The 21185-nt window shown below is 44.0% G+C and overlaps 1 protein-coding gene across 15 annotated transcripts in view; it reads left to right on the top strand.

Moving 5' to 3' along the window:
- The window catches only part of dmd (dystrophin), a 1663772-nt gene that overhangs the window by 1585352 nt on the left and 57235 nt on the right, over positions 1–21185 (top strand). For all 15 annotated transcript variants that reach the window (XM_033033201.1, XM_033033203.1, XM_033033205.1 and 12 more), the window contains 3 exons: positions 1812–1948; positions 6671–6709; positions 10634–10699. In XM_033033201.1, the coding sequence (XP_032889092.1) occupies positions 1812–1948; positions 6671–6709; positions 10634–10699 (242 nt within the window). The remainder of the gene's footprint in view (positions 1–1811; positions 1949–6670; positions 6710–10633; positions 10700–21185) is intronic.

Below are 21185 nucleotides of genomic sequence, written 5' to 3'. Positions count from 1 at the left end.
TCCATCCGTTGCCATTAACCATGTGTGACATTATTACATTAATAACTCGTCATTTTCAGCTTTATTGAGGAAACTGTTCAGAACTACGGCAGGGACCAAAATCCAATTATTTTCTTTTAATGAAGTCCTCATTGCACTTGTAAAATGAATTGTGGAGCCATGTATTTTCCCCTTCATCATCTGGAAATATCTAGAATTTCCATCGGGTTTGTTGCAAATTGACTGCACCGCAAAATATTCGATATAAGGTTTTTTTTTGGGAGGATAAAGAGTGTAAGATTAATGAGATTTATTGTGTAGTCTGTTTTTCCATATTTAGTGCAGTTGAATTGTGTTTATGTTACATCAACATTTTTTAAATATAGAAGTGGGAATACTTAAGAGAAGATTTAAACGTTCTTAATAAAATGTCCTCTCACTTGAGATTTCTTCATATTGAGTTTGACGTATTGTAGCATTTTCCCATTTTATTTTTGTTTTTATGAATTGCTGTTGCAGTGTGAAAGCAAATGCCTGGGAAATTGAAGATGTACCTTAGCTGAAAGTCTTTTAAGAGTGTGAAGATGAATGGAGTTTGTGTTTTTATTCCTTCACTGTAATTTCCAATAGAATTCTTCAATTATGGAGCCATTTCCAGTGGCAGCTCTGTGATTTATTTCTGATAACGTCTCCAGTTAAATGTGCATGCTTGCTCAAGAGGTTGGAAACAAATAAACTAGGAATGTCAAACTTATTTTAAATTGCAAGCTTGATCAACAACTTGGCATTTAGCATGGTCCACGGTCTGCCAAGGTTATTTAGACAAACTGGAGGAAAAATCAGTGTGCATCTTGCCACTCTCCTGCCAATTTCCGAACTTGGGATCTTGTAACTGATCTCCAATGGTGCAAGATTATTTCCATACCGCTGCTTGGTGGTGCATTTGTCGACACCTAAAATCAGCGCTGGATCAATTTTAAAACAATTGAAAGTAGGGCTGTGTAAGGAAGCTGTTGTCAGATACACTGCAAGAGGTCTGAGGGTTTTTTTTCAATCTTGTTTTAAGGGGACAGATAGGAAGGTACCAATGAAGAAATACAGAATGGTGCCAGAATGCATTGAGCATTGCAGCTGCCTTAAAGTTCCAGTGCTCAGAGTTCAATTCTGACAGTGGATGCTGTCTGTGTGGAGCTTGCACATTATCCCTCTGGTGGAGTGGATTTCCCTCAGATGCTGTGCTTGGCTCCCACTTGCTAATCAGTTTAATACATGCACAAAGGCATGGATGCCCCTTGGTAATAATCAGCATCATCTCCCCCATCGCCACCTCTCCCCACACCTAGGAATCTGGTATAACACGAAGGAATCAGCGGATCAAGCAGCATCTGCAGAGCCGGGAGGAATTTGTCTGGTTTAGACCCCCGCAGCAGGGCTGAGCCTGAAATGCCGTCATAAGTCCTTTGCCTCCACATCTAGTGCTTGACCCACATACACCTTCCATTGTCCTCTTTGTTTTAATTCCTCACTGTGTCTATTATCTGCTTCCCTCTTCCGTTCCAGGAGCTGTGTGATTGGTATCCTGGTCAAAAAATGCAACCGTTCCATAGGCGCACATGGGTCCGATTTCTTTTATTGACAGTGTTACCTCCAGCCAAAAGTTGTTTCAGCATCACATTTCACATTGTAATTTACTCTGTAGTTTAATAGAGTACAATGCTCTAACATATACCTCCTATATTAAATGTCTCTGGTTCAGGGTTTCAATGCACGATTCTTGAAATAATCCAGCTCAGGGTCATTTCAAATAGAATTTATTGTTATATTCCCTTCAGACAACTTCAGGAGAAGATGTCCGAGATTTTGCCAAGGTATTAAAAAACAAGTTTCGAACAAAGAGGTACTTCGCAAAGCATCCCCGGATGGGATATCTGCCAGTGCAGACAGTTCTGGAGGGGGATAACTTGGAAACGTAAGTGCAACACCTGTTATTTCGATTATGCTGCAGTGTTATTTTGCAAATGTAACAGGCCCCGCTGTTTACACCAGACATGGTAAACGAACGTAAACCCCACCAACCTGCACAGCTTTATACATGCATGCTTTTATTATGGATCAAATCAAACCAATGTTAATGTTGTTACGGATTAATAATTAATAATTCGTTGAAAAAAAAATCATATGAAGTCTTGAATTAGGTTTGATTTTCGTGGCTGATCAGGTTTGGATACTTGCCTGACTTTTCCAGGCAACACCTCTTCTTTCTACAGTAAGGCTGTCTTCAGTATGAATGGCTGAGCAGTTCGTTTTGATAAAATTATGTCTGTTTTCATCACGGTGCGTGGATTCGTTCATCTTGATTCACGCGGTGAGGAGGTCAACGACATATTGTGCCTAAGGTAGACACAAAATGCTGACGTAACTCAAATCTCCGACATTATGTCTGCCTCGTTCTTCCATGTGCAATGTAACTTTGAAAAGCAGCTAAACTTGTCAACTGAGTTTCCAATGGTATAAGGTTGAAGTGGGAAGCCAATGTGTGTGTGTGTGTGTGTGTGTTTTTAATACTATTTTGAAACTGGATTTTAAAGGAACGTTAGAGAAATTATGTTTAATTTTAGAGGTGAATTGCCTATCAAGCACAATGAAATATCAGCATTAGTATAATGTTGGGCATGCTGACCATTTCAATACCAGCAGAGATGACAACTCAAACTCGCCCATTTCCTCTTCCTCAACTACAAATATAAAGCAACCAAGACAAGAATAAATATCTACAAAATTGTTGCGGCAGTTGTAGCATCGAGCTTTATCTCAAATGTACACTTTTTGAGAACTGCTGAAAGATCATCTATGTACTGCAGGGGTAATTTCACATTTATGAAATGCCATTTGGATGTGTTATTAGTGTCACTCTCCACTTTTATCTGTTGGAACATTATGGACATCACGTTGATCCACCATTTGCTCAAGGCAGTCCGTTTAAACACATGAACAACACCAACTTGCTTTAGAGATCATTCGATCATAAATGATAGGAGTAGAATTAGGCCATTCGGCCCATCAAGTCTACTCCGTCATTCAATCATGGCTGATCTATCTCTCACTCTTAACCCCATTCTCCTGTCTTCTCCCCATAACCTCTGACGCCCGTACTAATCAAGATGGTGTACCTCATCTGTTGGGGCTTTGCAGAGGAGAGGGACAGGAGATGAAGGATTAAGGTGGAGACTGAAATGAAAGTTGCAGAGCCAGTTCCAGTAAATGTAAGGAAATGCAAATACAAAATCTTTCCTGTTGAGAACCCAATGCAATTGAGTGAAGAATGAATCCAAATGCCCTAAAGCATGCCCACTCCCTGAAGCAATAACATTTCACTGCATTCCTCCTGAAAAATAAAGATGCATTTTCCTTCCTGCGGACATGTTTTCTTGTTTTCAAATGATGGAGACTGTGCTAAGCTGTGGTGTCCAATCTTCTCAATAAAGTCTTTTTGAAAATTAGATCTCCCATATTCTGAGGACAAATTATTGTCCCACTGCAGGCTATAAGCACAATTGATTTGATAATTTAAAATCTGTGTGTAAGTCAGCCTCTTTTCAGCACAGCCATAAATGCCTTGTGGGGGCCATAAATTAACTGAACCACACGGGCTCGTAAGGGCACAGATTGAATTTGCGGTATGTTCTGAGGTGGAAATTTGGTCGTATTAAAATTAATGATCCTGCATTTATGTCTAGGTAGTTCAGCGACACAGCTGGTAGAGCTGCTGCCTCACAGTACCAGAGAACCAGGTTCAATCATGACTCTCCGTGTGAAGTTTGCACGTTCTCCCTGGGACCACATGGGTTTCATCCGGGTGCTCCGGTTTCCTCCCATATCGCAAAGACATGCGGGTGTGTAGGTTAATTGGCCTCTGTAAATTGCCCCTAATGTGTAGCAAGTGGATGAGAAAGTGGGATAACATAGAACTAGTGTGAATGGATGATTAATGGTCAGTGTCGATTCGGTGGGCAGAAGGGCCTGTTTCCATGCTGTATCTCCAAACTCAACCTGATTGGCTGCAGAGGGCGAATGGTGGGTGAGCATGGGATTGGACAAGTCTGATATTTTTCCGATTTAAAAAAAATAAATTAAAAAAAAAATTCAAAACCCACTGCCTCTGTTTCCACAAAAAGAACAGTCACGAGCATGGTGACCAGCTTGAATCCATTATCAAAGGAGAAAATAAATGTGAACTGGGAGATAAAAGAGTAAGCAAGACGGTAAAATGTTAAGGTGACTTCATGGAAACGACCTGTAATTGGGGACCATCCCCAATGTTGTTATTGAAGATGGATCTGACTGTTTTGTGGATCAATTGTGAATTAAACTGCAGGTTTCATGAAAGATGACCAGATGATGACATGATCACCCTGGGTCTCGACCCAAAATGTCACCCAAGATTTTTCTTCGGGTCTCAACCTGAAAGGTTACCAGTACTTTTTCTCCGGAATTGCTGCCTGAACAGAAACATCACCCGACCTTTTTCCCCCTTTGTCCTGACCTGAAACGTCACCCATCCTTTGTCTCTGGAGATGCTGCCCTATCTCGCTGAGTTGCTCCAGCACTTTGTGACTATCTCTTGAAAGTTGTGCTTTCTTAGAACTGCACTCCACTGGGGAGCCTTGCATATGGAATACCAAGTGATTCGGCGAATGGGAGGAGGCTGGAAAATAAAGCTGGAGATTTATGTGAAGGATTGTTAGCGGTTGTGTGACAATTCTTCCGTTATAAAGAAAGGAGGCAGCGGGCCGTATGGCCGGAAGGTTGTAAGCGATGAGCGGTGGCCTGTGGTGGAAAGCCGTCATCCTATGCTCGCCCCGTGAGAACTGGTGAGGAGGACGGAGGATGCTTGTGGATGAACCAGGGTCTTGTCTTCCGCGCGCTCAAGGTCGGCTGCGGGAGGTGCACCCGGGGCACAAAAGCTGCAGTTGGCCATGTGAGGAGAGGGACAATGATTCGCTGGACAATATGGACTGGGGCAACAGCTGGAGGCCCTGTAGCAGCCTGGGGCTCGCCTGGATTTGGCGCCACTCCAGAAGACAGTGGCACAAAATCTGTCAACTATTGCATGCGGTGTCGTGGACTACTTCTATACTCTTTGTACTATCGAAGATTGAGCTCAGATATGGCAATACTTTAAGAACTGAATGCAAAAAAAGAATTTCACTGCACGTTTGCACACAAGATAATAAAGAACCATCGAACCACTGAAAGCAGGAGACGGCTGACAAGGGAGTTTCATTTAAAGATAGCTGCGAACACTACTGAGTGTGACACGCTTTAATGTACAGACATTGAGAATATCGGAAGAGTCTTTGCACAGTTTTCGTTTTGCATAGTTTTTATTTTTGAATAAGGTTATTTTTGTGGGGGAATAATCATAATCATAATAATCATACTTTATTAGCCAAGTATGTTTTGAAACATAGGAGGAATTTGATTTGCCATACAGTCATACAAATAAAAAGCAACAAAACACACAAAATATATTTTAACATAAACATCCACCACAGCGACTCCTCCACATTCCTCACTGTGATGGAAGGCAAAAAGAAAAGTTCAATCTCTTCCCTTCTTTGTCCTCCTGCGGTCATGGGCCTTGAGCCTTCCGTTGGCGGGGGGGGGATCTCTGCTCCCCGCGCCAGGGCGATCGGACCCCGGGTCGGGGCTGGTCAAACTTCTTACGACTTTGGAGCTTTCCGACATCCTCAATGCTGGAATCCGCAGGCCGCAGTTGGAGCTTTGATCCCAGGCAAGGGGTCGCAGGCTCCGATGGCAAGTCCACGGCCCCGTGGTGGGGCTCAAAGTCAGTCTTGAGCAAAGCCGCCAACTCCATGATGTTAGGCCGCAGAGCGACCGGAGATACGATCCGGAAAACAATCGCATCTCTGGCAAGGTAAGAGATTGAAAAAAGTTGCCCCCAGCCCCCTCCCCCACCTCCCATATAAAAAAAACCAGAGAACATTAACACAAACTTTTAAAAACACACTCAAAATTTTTTAAAAAGGCGAAAAGACAGACAGGCTGTTGGCGAGGCTGCCATCGCTGACGGCGCCGTCCGGTATTCTGTGCTCCATTTGGTAAATGTACAGGACCAATGTAATAGGGAGCTATGCCTCGTCGGTTCTTTAGTTGCCTCCACTGGAAAGTGTTCATTCAGGATGAATGCAGACTTGGTAGTGATGCCCTCATTGATGAATAGCCTGTCATCAGTCAATAATGGGGTTGGCAGATGAAGGGTCATTGCTTCAGCAAGGTCATGTGGGATTGATGAACCCCTTTCATCCCCCCCCCCCCCCCCACAGAAGAGAACCCCATCGAGAGTCATGACTTTCATGTTTGGCAAGGAGCAAATGGTGTGGAGATGGACACTGCAATGTAGATACACTCTGTTTTCATTGTCTTAAACTTATTGATTTTACATCATTGAAAGGTCGATTTCTTTTCAATGATCAATTTATTTTTCATTGTTACTGTTGCAGAAGACTTGCATGTTAGCATGTACATGGTATACTGTTTCTTTATATTGCTGCCATGGTCATTCACATTGCTGTTTTTGCTGCCCTTTTCCCCCCTCTTTTTTTTAAATGCTTGATGCGTTTTCCCCTGAGAAAAGCTGCTGCTTCATCTCCACATTTTTGTCTTGCAGTCCTGTTACTCTGATCAACTTCTGGCCAGTAGATTATGAGTGAGTACCCTCTGTACACATCTGCATTCTGCTTTATTTATTTTCCTTTTATTAAAAGAGAAATTTGTATGATTGTAACTTCAAAAGGATTATTTTTTGCTTGACTGTGTTTGCTTTTGTAAGAGGTTGTATTTTTATTTATTTTTTACTTTTTGAAATATAAAATGCTACTGATGACAACTTTATCTCATCACAAACTGCTTCAAAACATTTCCTCCATCAGCACTGTATGGTACTTTTAACACTTTCACCTCAACTTTTGTTCAATTCTAGCTTGGAATGTTGGTGCCAGAATTTCCCCTGTCCGCTGTCTGCAGAAGTTCCATAGAAATCACTTCTGTTTCAGTTTAGTTTAGTGTCACATGTACCGAGGTACAGTGAAAAGCTTTTGTTGCCTGCTAACCAGTCAGCAGAAAGACAATATATAATTACAATCGAGCCATTCACAATGTACAGATACATGATAAGAGAATAACATTCAGTACAAGGTAAAGCCAGTAAAGTCCGATTTCGATCTCTTTCAAATTTCAATCCATTTTCTGTCTCTTGAAAAACTCCAGCACTTTCTGGCATTAAATTAGAAAGATGAAAGGAAAATGAAATCATAGAAGTGCATTGGTTGCTGCTGTTTTTCGATTAGCGTAGAGACATGTTGCATTAGGAGTTAGCACTAAATTGGCAGCACTGCACTAGCCACTTCTTAATTAACCCTCTTGCTATGTGAATTGATGCCAGACCATCCATTTTGCACCACAACTAAATATGAATTACGACTGCATTATTTATACAAAGTTGATTAATGACGACCTAATGAGTAGCAACTGATGTTGTGTTGGAAATAGTTGGGAGTCCAAAATCATCCTTGACCTCCCACCCCCTGAAAAAAAACAAACCAAAAAAAATGTATAGAAATAAGAATTAGAAAAGGGAGGCGCGGTGGTGCAGTGGTAGAGTTGTTGCCGTGTAGTTCCTTCAGCGCCAGAGACCCGAGTTTGATCCTGACTGTGGGTGCTGCCTGTACAGAGTCTGTACGTTCTCCCCGTGACCTCATGATCTTCGGTTTCTTCCCACGTTCCTAAGACGTACAGGGTTGTAGGTTAATTGGCTTGGTATAAATGTATATTGTCCCATCTGTGTGTGTGTGTAGGATAGTGTTAATATGCGGGTGTCGCTAGTCGGTGCAGACTCGATGGGCCGAAGAGCCTACTTCCATGCTGTATCACTAAACTAAACCTGGGCAAGCACAAAATTATTCACGCAAGCTGTCAAAAATAATAGTGTATCTTTCTTGCAACCATTAAGCAAACCAAAGGAAGAGCACTGAGAATTTGCTTGCATTTTGCCCTCTGCTGCAGTGGCATTCCTGCAGGTTCAGAAAAATAAACTGAGCGTTATCTTCACCTGGTTGAAACACTGAGATGGAAATAAATTGCTGATGATCTGATGCAGATTCAATTATCCCTCAAATGGAAAGGAACCTTTCCCTCCCATCACCAGTGGAATAGTCAAAATGGATAGTTAATGCGATTCCTGAAATTAATGCCTGCACTACAGTGCTGCTTTAGGCACAGGAATGCAGATCATTAAAGTACACAACAAAAGAATCCGCACATTAGGCGTCTCTTGAAAGGTTTTCCTCTGCTGGAGATAATGAATAATGAATTCCGATAATGCGGCTTTCACTGGAAATTAAAATTGTTATTTATGGTTTCATTTTTGCCACGCTTTATACTTGAATGTTTAGTACTTTACCTCTCTAATGATAAGTTCTGTCTTGATGGAAGTTGTTCTTCCTTCACAGTTACACTTGCGTGCGGACACAATCACTTGCCTTCAGCCATCAGTCATGAAGCCACAAGTAGTGTAGCACAAAACGAGGCAACACTGTCTGTTGGGTTTCTGCTGTCTCTTTTAAAGGGCAATCCAGTTGGTCCCGTTCCCTTGCGCATCCTGAAAACAACCTTTTCCCCTTATGAGTATTTATCCATTTCCCACAAAAGAACAGTATTCAATCATATCCACCCCTCCACCAGCGACTGGCTTTCAAATGTAGCCACTCATTTGAGTGAAAGCACGTTTTTGTGTTGTTTCCGATTCTTGTGCTAACTACCTCGTCTAATTCTGCACATCATACTTGAGAAGGAATATTTGTGTCTTCAATCGGGTGCAGTAGAATATTTTCGAGAATGGTGAAAAGGAGGTCTGATTCTAGTGTGCAAGAAAACTGTGATTGTTCTCCCCAGAACAGCTCATTTTAAGAGGCGATTTATAGGGACGCTCGAAATGATGAACTGTTTTGATGTAATAACGAAATGAAAATGTTTCCAGCAGTGAAAAGATCAGCTATCATAACAACGCAAACTAGATGTAATTATTAAAAAGAACCATTTGTGACGGTTATTTTTAGTTGCGAGTTGAGGTGATCAGCAATGAAACCAGAAAATGCTGGTGTTGCTCAGCTGGTCAGGCAGCATCTGCGGTGAAAGAAGCAGTTTCACCAGAACCGCCCTGATCTGATCTGAACTGGTCTGATTTAGTGGTGAGAAACTGAGTCAATGACAATTTCAGGCAAATTGTGAAGCATCTCAAGGGAGAGACTGTCAGGGTAAGATAACTATGATTTAGACTACGTTGGATAAAACTTTCAACACGTTAGCCCAAACAGGTTAAGCTCTGTGACTGATCCACCAACAGAATGGCAGTAATGGTTGATTATTTTGTAAAAGAATAACTTGATCAATTTCTTACAGCTGCTTTCCTGCTGGGAACATTCAATTTTACTGCAGCTCCATTTCAAAAGCGTTGTAGGGAATTTAATTACGCCGAGTGATTTTTGTTTATCAAAAATATCAGCAGTAGACATCTATGTTAAAAATACTTGCAAGTGTAATGTGGTAATGAAAGAGTTCAGCTCTAATTATTTAATTCAAGTAAACGAGAATTTGAATTACATTGACACCCAACTCCTTCAGCTTGCTGCCTCTGTCGTTCAGTCTAAATATATATCTCTAAATTGTCACTGTTTGTCCCGTCAACTTCACTGTAAAGGGAGATATTTTTGCCATTAAATTTCTGAAATATTGAACCCACTTTCTTCGGCCTATTGAACAAACAAAATGTTTTAATCGCCTGATTTATCCATTCTCTTTCTGAGGCTCGGGCACACTGTTTATGACCTTTGTGGAGGAAGGAACGGCAGATGCTGGTTTAAACTGAAGATAGACACAAAAAGTGGGAGTAACTCACTGGGTCAAGCAGCATCTCTGGGGGAAAGGAATAGGTGACTTTTCGGGTCATACAAGGGTCTCGACCCGAAACCCTATTCTTTTCACCAGAGATGCTGTCTGACCCGCTGAGTTACTTCAACTTTTTGTGTCTATCTTCGGTTTATGACCATACTGTTTTATTTTATCCCTGAACTCAGTTACGTCCCCTGACTGTGCCCGATTTCTATCCCCACCATTGGGGAAAGTGTTGTTTGAGTTTGGTGTCTGGCTGGGCCTCTGAAATGACCTTGGTGCACTGTTCCACCTTTCTCCTCCTTTGAGGATGTGTTCGATACTTTATCTCTGACCAAGCTTCTGGTCGTCCATATGGCTCAGTGTCACATTTTGTTCGTTGAATCTCTGATGGAAGGTCTATAAATGTTGCTTCGAAAAACCACCCAGGCGCATCCATTTGCGACAGTGCAATAGATAAATAAATCTTTTATTGCCAATCGAAGTTAAATAAACCATGCACAGAACAGTAAGATTGTTTTCTTGTCATCGTCTACTGGATTGTAACCATTGGAAGGTTTGTCATGTGCTACAAAAGCATTCACGTAATTGTATTCACATAGTTTTGGTGAAATGTTATCAGTTGTATAAAATAAGCTTGGCACTTCTTTCTTTTCTAAACAGCGAATCTCTTTCTCATTTGCAGACCTGCCTCATCCCCTCAGTTGTCACACGACGATACTCATTCACGAATTGAACATTATGCTAGCAGGTAAGAGGCAAAATAGCCTGCTATTTATAGAGCTCAATTTTATTGTATTTGTTTCTGTGCACATTACGTTTAATGATATCTTTTAATTCTCTGTGATGCTCTTGCATACAAATCTTTCAGTCAAAATGATTTGAGTATGCTTTCTCTTAGATAGCCTTCTGTTGTCATGGCATTTGTTGATATTGTGATGAAAATGTTTTCACATAAAGGGTGGCAAAGTGGTGCAGTTGGTAGAGCTGCAGCCTTAAAGTGCTCGAACCCCGGGGTTGATCTTGAGTTTGGGTGCCCTCCGTGTGGAGTTTTTGACGTTCATCCTGTGACCGCGTGGGTTTCCTCCGAGTGCTCTGGTTTCCTTCCCCGTCCCAATGACGTGGGTTTGGACTGGGATGGTGTTCACCAGTTGGTTCAGATCCTGGCTAAAACACCATCATGTGGCAGGCGTAAGTTGGAGACAATTGTCTCGTGTCCACAGAATTGGAGAAGAATACTCCAGGATCTTTCCAGGTTGAAGTAATCACCGGCAGTTGTGAAATCAAAGGCAGCTGTGTACAGAAGTGGATGCTGTTCCCGGCACTTTCTTGGTGATGTTGCGTGGTGAAAATCCCACCTTGATGGATGAAATCTTCATTGTAATTGGGGGAGGAGCCCATCAGCCACAGTGAGACAATGGTGGAGGCTGGCCCTGGCGATGTCTCCCTGTGACGGAGCAGACAGCGCCATCTCTGAAGAAATCACAATCAGATCTGTCTATTTTTTAAGATGGTCATGGTTATCTGCCTCAAACGACCACTAATATGTGCTCCATCATCAGATGTAGGAGATGATTTTCTGTGTTAGAGTGTGAAAGATCAGCAGGTGACTGTCAGTTCCCAACATGTTCGAGAAGAGAACATCCCTTTGCTCTTCGAGATCTTCAGCTGACCATGTCTCACTCGGTGAGAATGTTGCTACCAAAGTGTCTTGGTCCCTGGGATGGCACAGTGGTGCAACGGTAGAGTTGCTGCCTTACAGAACCAGAGTCCTAAGTTCGATCTTGATTTCGGGTGCTGTCTGTATGGAGTTTGTTCGTTCTCCCTGTGACCGCATGGGTTTTCTCCGGGTGTTCTGGTTTCCTCCCACATTCCAAAGATGCAGGGGCTGATAGGTTAATGGCTTCTGTAAGTTGTCCCAAGTGAGGAGGATAGAACTTGTGTATGGGTGATTGTTGGTCGGCGTAGACTCGGTGGGCTGAAGCGCCTGTTTTCATGCAGTATCACTAAACTAAGCTGGGCTTTGATAGAGAAGCAATGTTCAGGTCTGTCACAACTGGGGTTGTTCAGAGGCAACTGACAATCGAGTTTCTGTGTTTGAGATTAAGGAGTGGAATTTGTCTGTTCTCCAACAGACCAAGACTTCTTTGTCAACATTTTGCGCAGCTTGCAGGTATTTATTTTTAACATGGGTTGGCCATTATCCACAACTCCCACACAAGCTTGACAAGGATGTCTTGGTTTGTTGAAAAGGTGCAGCCCAGGATGACTGGACTCCAGGCTAACCCGTGTAACTTTAACACGCTGGCATCAATGGACACGTGTATTAGAGCTCATGCACTCACTAGCTCACTCACTATTCACTCACTCGCATACACACACACACACACACACACACACACACACACACACACACACACACACACACACACACACACACACACACACACACACCCACGGGTGAGGCATGAATGGACATTCCTGACGCTACCCCCCTGACTTCCATACTCCCTGTGACCCCGCACACCTTGAATCCTCCACATTCCTGCATCAATATCCTCTCTGCTCCCTACCCTCCCACTCCCCCCCCCCCCCCCCCCCCCCCCCCCCCCAGTGCCCCTCCCTGCAACTGTTACACTGCCCTCCCCCGTTCGATCCTGCTTTTTGGCAATCTTCTACGAAACAGGCACCGCTCATCCCACATCCGTCACTTTTTTTCACAACTGTGAATACTCTGCCTCTTCCACTGCTGTTAACTCCACGCTCCCTCCCTGTAAGCTCACAGTGCCTTTATCTCCTTTGCTCCTTTTTGCCCCCGGGGGGGCTGTGCCCTTCGTGCTGTTCTTCAACCCATGCAACCTCCCATGTTGTCCCTTAACTAGATAGCCAGTGACACCAGTAATGAATCTGGATGGATGACATACAATAAAGTTGGGTGGTTGTCTCTGCATTGACCATCAATACAACAATAGACTAATGGGCATCAAGTAAAATCATCATCAGTCCAAAGAAGGGTCCCGACTTGAAACGAGTCAAGAATGTTTTGTTGTTACATGTCCCAGATAAAACAATGAAATTCTTACTTGCTGCAGCACAACAGAATATGTAATCATAATAAATAATATAGCAAAAACTCGGGGGGAAAAAAGAACAAACAATAACAGTGCAGTAATAATAATTAGTCTATTGTAGTTCAAAGCTTATGAGGTTGTAGTGTTTAATAGCCTGATGGCTGTAGGGAAGAAGCTGTAACTGAACCTGGACGTTACAGTTCTCAGGTTCCTGTACCTTCTTCCCGATGGCACTGGTGACATGAGAGTGTGGCCAAGATGGTGTGGATCTTTGATGATGTTGGCTGCCTTTTTGAGGCAGCGACTATGATAAATACCTTCGATGGTGGGTCCTTGTTCTTCAGAGATGCTGCCTTACCCGCTGAGTTACTCCAGCATTTTGTGTCTACCTTTGATATAAACCAGCATCTATAGTCCCTTGTCGATACATTTTGACTGCTCCACTGCATAGTCTATTCAGGATATGTTGACTTTGAAGACGTTCTTCTCCACTCCCCGATGGGAGTTCTTTGCGACCCTATTCTGTCTGAAGAAGGGTCCCGACCTGAAACATCACCTATCCATTTTCTCCAGAGACGCTGCCTGACCCGATGAGTTACTCCACCATTTTGTGTCGATCTCAAGTAGAATCGAGTTCATTCAACCAGGGACAAACACTGGTCTGCGTCTTCTCGATGAAGTCAATGCCCAGGATATAAAACGATTAAACCCCTTCTGGCATGGAGGGAGCGGTGGAGGAGTCAACGTCCTGGTCAAGAAGCATGTCTTGGAGTTGGCGCTCAGCAGAGTCGCCACTGTTGAGATATTGGAGCTCAATTGGTTTCCTCACCCATATACAAATAAAGTCCATTACACTGGGATTTTAAGCAGAGACTGATTTCAATACATCCTTTAGATTTTTGAGATGTGTGTGGAAACAGGCCCTTTGGCTCACCAAGTCTCACGGTGACCAACAATCACCCCATACACTAACACTATCCTACCCACTAGGGACAATTTACAGAAGCCGATTAACCTCCAAACCTGTACGTATTTGGAGTGTGGAAGGAAACCAGAGCACCCGGAGAAAACCCACAAAGTCGTGTGGAGAATGTACAAACTTCGTACAGGCAGCACCCACAGTCAGGATCGAACCAGGGTCTCTGGTGCTGTAAGACAGCAACTCTACCACTGTGCCACCTAATAGACACCGTTTACAGCCTTTCAGACTTCCAGCAGCTTCCCAAAACCCATGAAGATTTTATGGAAAATAACGAAAATATTTCCTATATCAAGACAAGCATAAAACAAATATCATGGTTTTGTGAACATTGCCACTTAAGTCTCAGATGACGGTAATGTTTTGAAATATGATTGTTCATCTTGCATTGATGACGCGTGTTAGAAGAACTACGACACTCTAAATTAATGTCACTTCAGAAACTACTCACATGGAAACATGCTGTGAGGCATCACCAGTTTTTATGTTTGATTGTATTGTTACAAGAATAGAATACGTCAGTTGTTAATCAGAAATTGGGAGTGGGAAGAGTGCGATATATCAGATGTAGCATGGTTCCTCAGGTTTTTGCCATATTCCATTTTACATTTAAAATTCATGAGTTCACTGTGGGCTGAAGGAAGTGTATATTGCCCAGGTGGTTTGTAGGTTAATTGGCCTCTGTAAATTCCCCTTAGTGTGCAGGGAATGGATGCGAGAGTAGGGTAACATAAAACTATTGACTGCACAGTGGCGCAGATGGTAGAGCTGCTGGTTCGAACCTGACCTCGGGTGCACTCTGTGTGTGGAGTTTGCATGTTCTCTCTCTGACTCAATGGGGGTCCTCCCACATCCTAAAGATGTGTGGCCAATTGGCCTCTGTAAATTGCCTCTGGTGTGTGGAGAGAGGATGAAAAAATAGGGTAACATGGAACAAGTGTGAACAGGCGATCGATCGATGGTCAGCGTGAAATCAGTGGGCCATAGGGGCTGTTTCCATGCTGTGTCTCGAAACTAAACTCAACTACTGTGAATGAATAATCGATCGTTGGCAAGGATACGGTGGGCCAAAGGGGGCTGTTTCTATGCTGTATCTTTCAATCAATGATTGGCAAATCAGTTAATTAATAAGGATTATAAAAGTAGTTTAAATGGGTTTCTTCAGGGTTTTGGTTTTATAGAAAATATAATTCCCAGTCTAAGCCACACTAGGGGACACTAGGGGCGCTGCACTGGCAGCAGCCTCTACCTGTAATTTCTATATATTTTTTTTATTTTTAGTTAGTCTATATTTTTGTGTTGGGGGAAACTTTTACTTTTCTATGTGGGGGAGGGGCAGGGTAAGGGGGAAACCGTTTCCCAGTCTCTTCCTGGCGGGGACGCGACTATTTCTCCGAGTCGCGTCCTCGCCCCCCACCCCACGGCCTACCAGCTGGATCGGAGCGGCCTTTCCTGCCGGGGACCGGGAACCGGACCGGGGCTGCTACAGCGGCGGCGCAGCGCTGGAGTCACCGCGGAGCGGGCGATACCTACCCGGGTCACCGTTTGGAGCTCCAGAGCGTTGGGCCGTTGCTCCAACATCGTGGAGCTCTGGTGCGGAGAGCTTCCAACGCGGGAAGCGCTGACCGTCATCGTGGAGTCCTGGGGCGCCTTGCAGAGGGTCTCCAGCAGCAGTCTCCACCCGGCGCGGCCTGCGGACTTTGCAAGCCGCCGACTCCGGTAGGAGGGGGCCGACTCTGGTGTCCACGCCGCTGAGGACGTCCCGCAGCCCCGACGTCGGACTTACAACACCCCAGCGAGCGGTCCTGAACATCGGGCCGCCCGTAGCTGCAACTGCGGAGGGCGCGGGGAGGCCCTGACCACGGGGAACAATGGAGGAAGAGACTGACTTTGGTGCCTTCCCACACAGTGGGAAACTTTGATTCTGCTGTGTGGGGATGTTTTATGTCAAACCCTATAGTGTGTTGTGTCCCTTATTTTTATTGTATGGCTGTATGGGAATTTCATTTCACTGTGCCATCTGGCACATGTGATGAATAAATCTATCTTGTATCTTGTACTAAAGAGCGAATACTGATAACAGAATGCTGTAGCCCTTCCTGTTGGCTGCGATGGGGAAAGGGATAACTAATAACTACCTCTACATTCCAGCTGGCTGGCCAGACAGCATCAGTGTCCACGGGCACTTTCAATCATTTGGCTGATTTGCATCACGAGATCAAATGCCGATGAACCAAAGGACCAATTATGAAGAAGAGTCAGAGAATCAGCTGCACACAAGAATGCAATTCTGGCCCTCTTGCAGTTTTGAAAACAGTGGAATCCGTCTGAATATCCTGCTCGTGTCCTTTTATTCACAAATCTCATCTACTAATCCTTGATTAGTACGGGTGTCAGAGGTTATGGGGAGAAGGCAGGAGAATGGGGTTAGGAGGGAGAGGTAGATCTGCCATGATTGAATGGCGGAGTAGACTTGATGGGCCGAATGGTCTAATTCTACTCCTTGACCCTATGACACAAATCAGAGATGAGTATAGAATTTTCAGAGCTTGCTATGCACGGCGGCTACATCCTGGTGATGAATTAAGGTTCAAGTACAGGAAAGACTTTGCAATGTTGAGGCACTCTTCATTAACATCCCTGTTGAGGGTATGGATTATCTTGTCTGAATTTAATGACAAGCTATTCCTTGATCACTTAAAGTCGGGTGATTCACCCAAGTAATAGGGTTTAGTTTAGAGATACAGCATGGAAACAGGCCCACTGAGTCCACACTGACCAACGATCACCCATACACCCATAGATCTATCCTACACACGGGACAATTTACAGAGGCCAAGTAACCTAAACCCCTGCACATCTTTGGAACTTAGGACCTTCACCACGCTCTACACCAGACTTGCACTGGGTAATCAAATGCTCCTCAATCTCCTCTCATACTTTGCAGACGTCACGGGCTGGACTCATTGCCTCAGGGGACCTCATTGAAACTTGCCGAACAGTGAAAGGCCTGGATAGAGCGGATGTGGAGAGGATGTTTCCACCAGTGGGAGAGTCTAGGCCAGAGGCCATAACCTCAGAATTAAAGGATGTTCCTTTAGGAAGGAGATGAGGAGGAATTTATTTAATCAGCGGGTGGTGAAGCTGTGGAATTCATCGCCACAGATGGCTGTGGAGGCCAAGTCAATGGATATATTTATGGCAGAGATAAATAGATTCTTGATTAGTACGAGTGTCAGGGGTTATGGGGAGAAGTCAGGAGAATGGGGGTAGGAGGAAGAGATACAGTGGCTTGCAAAAGTATTCATACCCCTTGAACTTTTCCACATTTTGTCATGTTACAACCACAAACGCAAATGTATTTTATTGGGATTTTATGTGATAGACCAACACAAAGTGGCGCATAATTGTGAAGTGGAAGGAAAATGATACATGGTTTTCAAATTTTTTTTTTACAAATAAAAAACTGAAAAGTGTGGCGTGCAAAAGTATTCAGCCCCCTTTACTCTGATACCCCTAAATAAAATCCAGTGCAACCAATTGCCTTCAGAAGTCACCTAATTAGTAAATAGAGTCCACTTGTGTGTAATCTAATCTCAGTATAAATACAGCTGTTCTGTGAAGGCCCCAGAGGTTTGTTAGAGAACATTAGTGAACAAACAGCATCATGAAGCCCAAGGAACACACCAGACAGGTCAGGGATAAAGTTGTGGAGAAGTTTAAAGCAGGGTTAGGTTATAAAAAATATCCCAAGCTTTGAACATCTCACGGAGCACTGTTCAATCCATCATCCGAAAATGGAAAGAGTATGGCACAACTGCAAACCTACCAAGACATGGCCGTCCTCCTAAACTGACAGGCCGGGCAAGGAGAGCATTGATCAGAGAAGCAGCCAAGAGGCCCATGGTAACTATGGAGGAGCTGCAGAGATCCACAGCTCAGGTGGGAGAATCTGTCCACAGGACAACTATTAGTCGTGCACTCCACAAATCGGGCCTTTATGGAAGAGTGGCAAGAAGAAAGCCATTGTTGAAAAAAAGCCATAAGAAGTCCCGTTTGCAGTTTGCCACAAGCCATGTGGGGGACACAGCAAACATGTGGAGGAAGGTGCTCTGGTCAGATGAGACCAAAATTGAAGTTTTTGGCCTAAATGCAAAACGCTATGTGTGGCGGAAAACTAACACTGCACATCACCCTGAACACACCATCACCACTGTGAAACATGGTGGTGGCAGCATCATGCTGTGGGGATGCTTTTCTTCAGCAGGGACAGGGAAGCTGGTCAGAGTTGATGGGAAGATGGATGGAGCCAAATACAGGGCAATCTTGGAAGAAAACCTGTTAGAGTTTGCAAAAGACTTGAGACTGGGGCGGAGGTTCACCTTCCAGCAGGACAACGACCCTAAACATACAGCCAGAGCTACAATGGAATGGTTTAGATCAAAGCATATTCATGTGTTAGAATGGCCCAGCCAAAGTCCAGACCTAAATCCAATTGAGAATCTCTGGCAAGACTTGAAAATTGCTGTTCACAGACGCTCTCCATCCAATCTGACTGAGCTTGAGCTATTTTGCAAAGAATGGGCAAAAAGTTCAGTCTCTAGATGTGCAAAGCTGGTAGAGACATACCCCAAACGACTTGCAGCTGTAATTGCAGCGAATGGTGGTTCTACAAAGTATTGACTCAGGAGGGCTGAATACTTTTGCACGCCACACTTTTCAGTTTTTTATTTGTAAAAAAATTTGAAAACCATGTATCATTTTCCTTCCACTTCACAATTATGCGCCACTTTGTGTTGGTCTATCACATAAAATCCCAATGAAATACATTTACGTTTGTGGTTGCAACGTGACAAAATGTGTAAAAGTTCAAGGGGTATGAATACTTTTGCAAGCCACTGTAGATCAGCCATGATTGACTGGCGGAGTACAATAGGGTCAAATGGCCTAATTCTGCTCCTATAACTTATGAACTCCACAATCTCATCTCGTAGCTTGTGGACCTCACAGCTTGGACTCAATGCTGGCTTTTGTATGTTGCCTAGGCAGATTGCACAGCAGTCACTGACTGCAGGTTCTGAGGGCAGCAGTCGGGAGTTAAGTTAATCCTCGTGTTAAGACTCTGTAGGTGGAGGCAGGGCGCACAGTGCATCAGATGGTCAAAGCGTAGGCCTTGGCCAGTGTCAGAGTGAAGCAGTAAGAGTTTTTTGTTTTGTTTTTTAGTTTTAGAGATACAGAGCGGAAACAGGCCCTTCAACCCACCGAGTCCGCACCGACCAGTGATCCCGGCACATTAACACTATCCAGCACACACTTGGGACAATTTACACTTATACCAAGCCAATTAGCATACATACCTGTACGTCTTTGGAGTGTGGGGGGAATTCGAAGATCTCGGAGAAAACCCACGCGGTCACAGGGAGAATTGGCTGCAAGTTCTGTAAGGCAGCAACTCTACCATTGCACCGCTCTCTACACACATCATACTTCCCTTTCGCATTACACAGGAGGTATCAATCATCTCTCAATTGATAATGCTTGTATGTGTGTTTGAAGAATTTTGGTTCAATTCCCACTTAATACTTTTAAATATCTAAACTGACATTGCAGAATAGTAGTGTGGGAGTGCTGCAGTGTTGGAGGTGCCACCACCCAATGAGGCTTTAAACCGAGGTGCTCTCTGATATTGGACATGAAAGACCCCATGATAGAAGAATGTGGATATTAGCAATGCTAGTTTGGCCAGTATTCATCCCTTAGTCACCATTTGTGGAAAGATGATCTGATTATTATAACTGGAGATAAAAGAGACTGCAAATGTTGGAATCTTAAGCAAAAAGCAGCATCTGTGGAGGAAATAGGTGATGTTGTATGTATGTATGTGTGTGCATATCATAATAATAATAGTACTTTATTAGCCATGTATGTTTAACAATATACGAGGAATTTGATTTGCCAGACAGCAACAAGACACCCAAATTAATTATTTACATGAACACCCACCACAGCGACTCCCCCACACCCCTCACTGATGGAAGGCAAAACAAGTTCAATCTTCTTCCTTTCTTTGTTCTCCCGTGGTCGGGGCACCCGAACCTTCTGTTGTCGGGGTGATCTTGGCTCACGCAGCCTGCGGTCGAGCGATCCGCATCATGGCGATCAAGCTCCCGCATCGGGGGGTCTCGGCACCCCACGCCGGGCGATTGGACCCCAAGTCGGGGCTGGTCGAACCTCGTGTGGTTTGGAGCTTCCCAACATCATTTCTACCCGAGACTGCGAGCTCGTTGATGTTGAAATCCGCAGGCCGCAGTTGGAGCATCGATCCCAGGCAAGGGATCACAGGCTCCGATGGCGTCCATGGCCCCGCGGTGGGGCTCAAAGTCAGTCTCGAGCAAAGTTGCCGGCTCTATGATGTTAGGCCGCAGAGCCACCAGAGATAAGACCCAGAATTTCATCTCCGGCAAGGAGAGATTGAAAAAAAGTTTCCCCCGACCCCCTCCCCCACCCCCCACATAAAACAAACCAGATAACATTAACGCATACTTTTAAAACTCACTAAAAATCACAGAAACGATTGACCGTCTGTTGGCGAGGCTGCCATTGCTGACGGCGCCACCCGCCACATATATGTGTGTATAAAGGTGTATGTATGTGTGTAAATAAATGCGTGCGTGTATATATGTGTGTGCATGCACGTGGATGTGTGTGTATGCACGTGTATGTGTTATGCACGTGTATATGTATATGTGCACGTGTATTTGTGTATGCATGTGTGTATGCACGTATATTTGTGTATGTGCATGTGTGCCCATGAATATTGTGTGTGTGTGTGTGCACGTGTATATGTGTGTGTGCACGTGTATATGTGTGTGTGTGCACGTGTATATGTGTGTGTGCACGTGTATATGTGTGTGTGTGTGTGCACGTGTATATGTGTGTGTGCACGTGTATGTGTGTGTGTGTGTGCACGTGTATATGTGTGTGCACGTGTATATGTGTATAAAGAGGAAGAAGATTGGACTTTATTGCCATCCATCACAGTGAAGAATGTGGGGTATCCGCTGTGGCGGATATTTGTTAACTTTTATGTAGTTGTATGTTGTGTTGCTTTTTTAGTATGGCTGTATGGTAAATGGAAATTCACTGTACCTTAATTGGTACATGTGACAATAAACTGACCTGGAAAC

The sequence above is a fragment of the Amblyraja radiata genome, chromosome 14, assembly GCF_010909765.2.
Source record: "Amblyraja radiata isolate CabotCenter1 chromosome 14, sAmbRad1.1.pri, whole genome shotgun sequence".
Classification (NCBI taxonomy): domain Eukaryota; kingdom Metazoa; phylum Chordata; class Chondrichthyes; order Rajiformes; family Rajidae; genus Amblyraja; species Amblyraja radiata.
The sequence above is the reverse complement of the archived record's forward strand: the minus strand, read 5'-3'. Positions and strand labels throughout refer to the sequence as shown.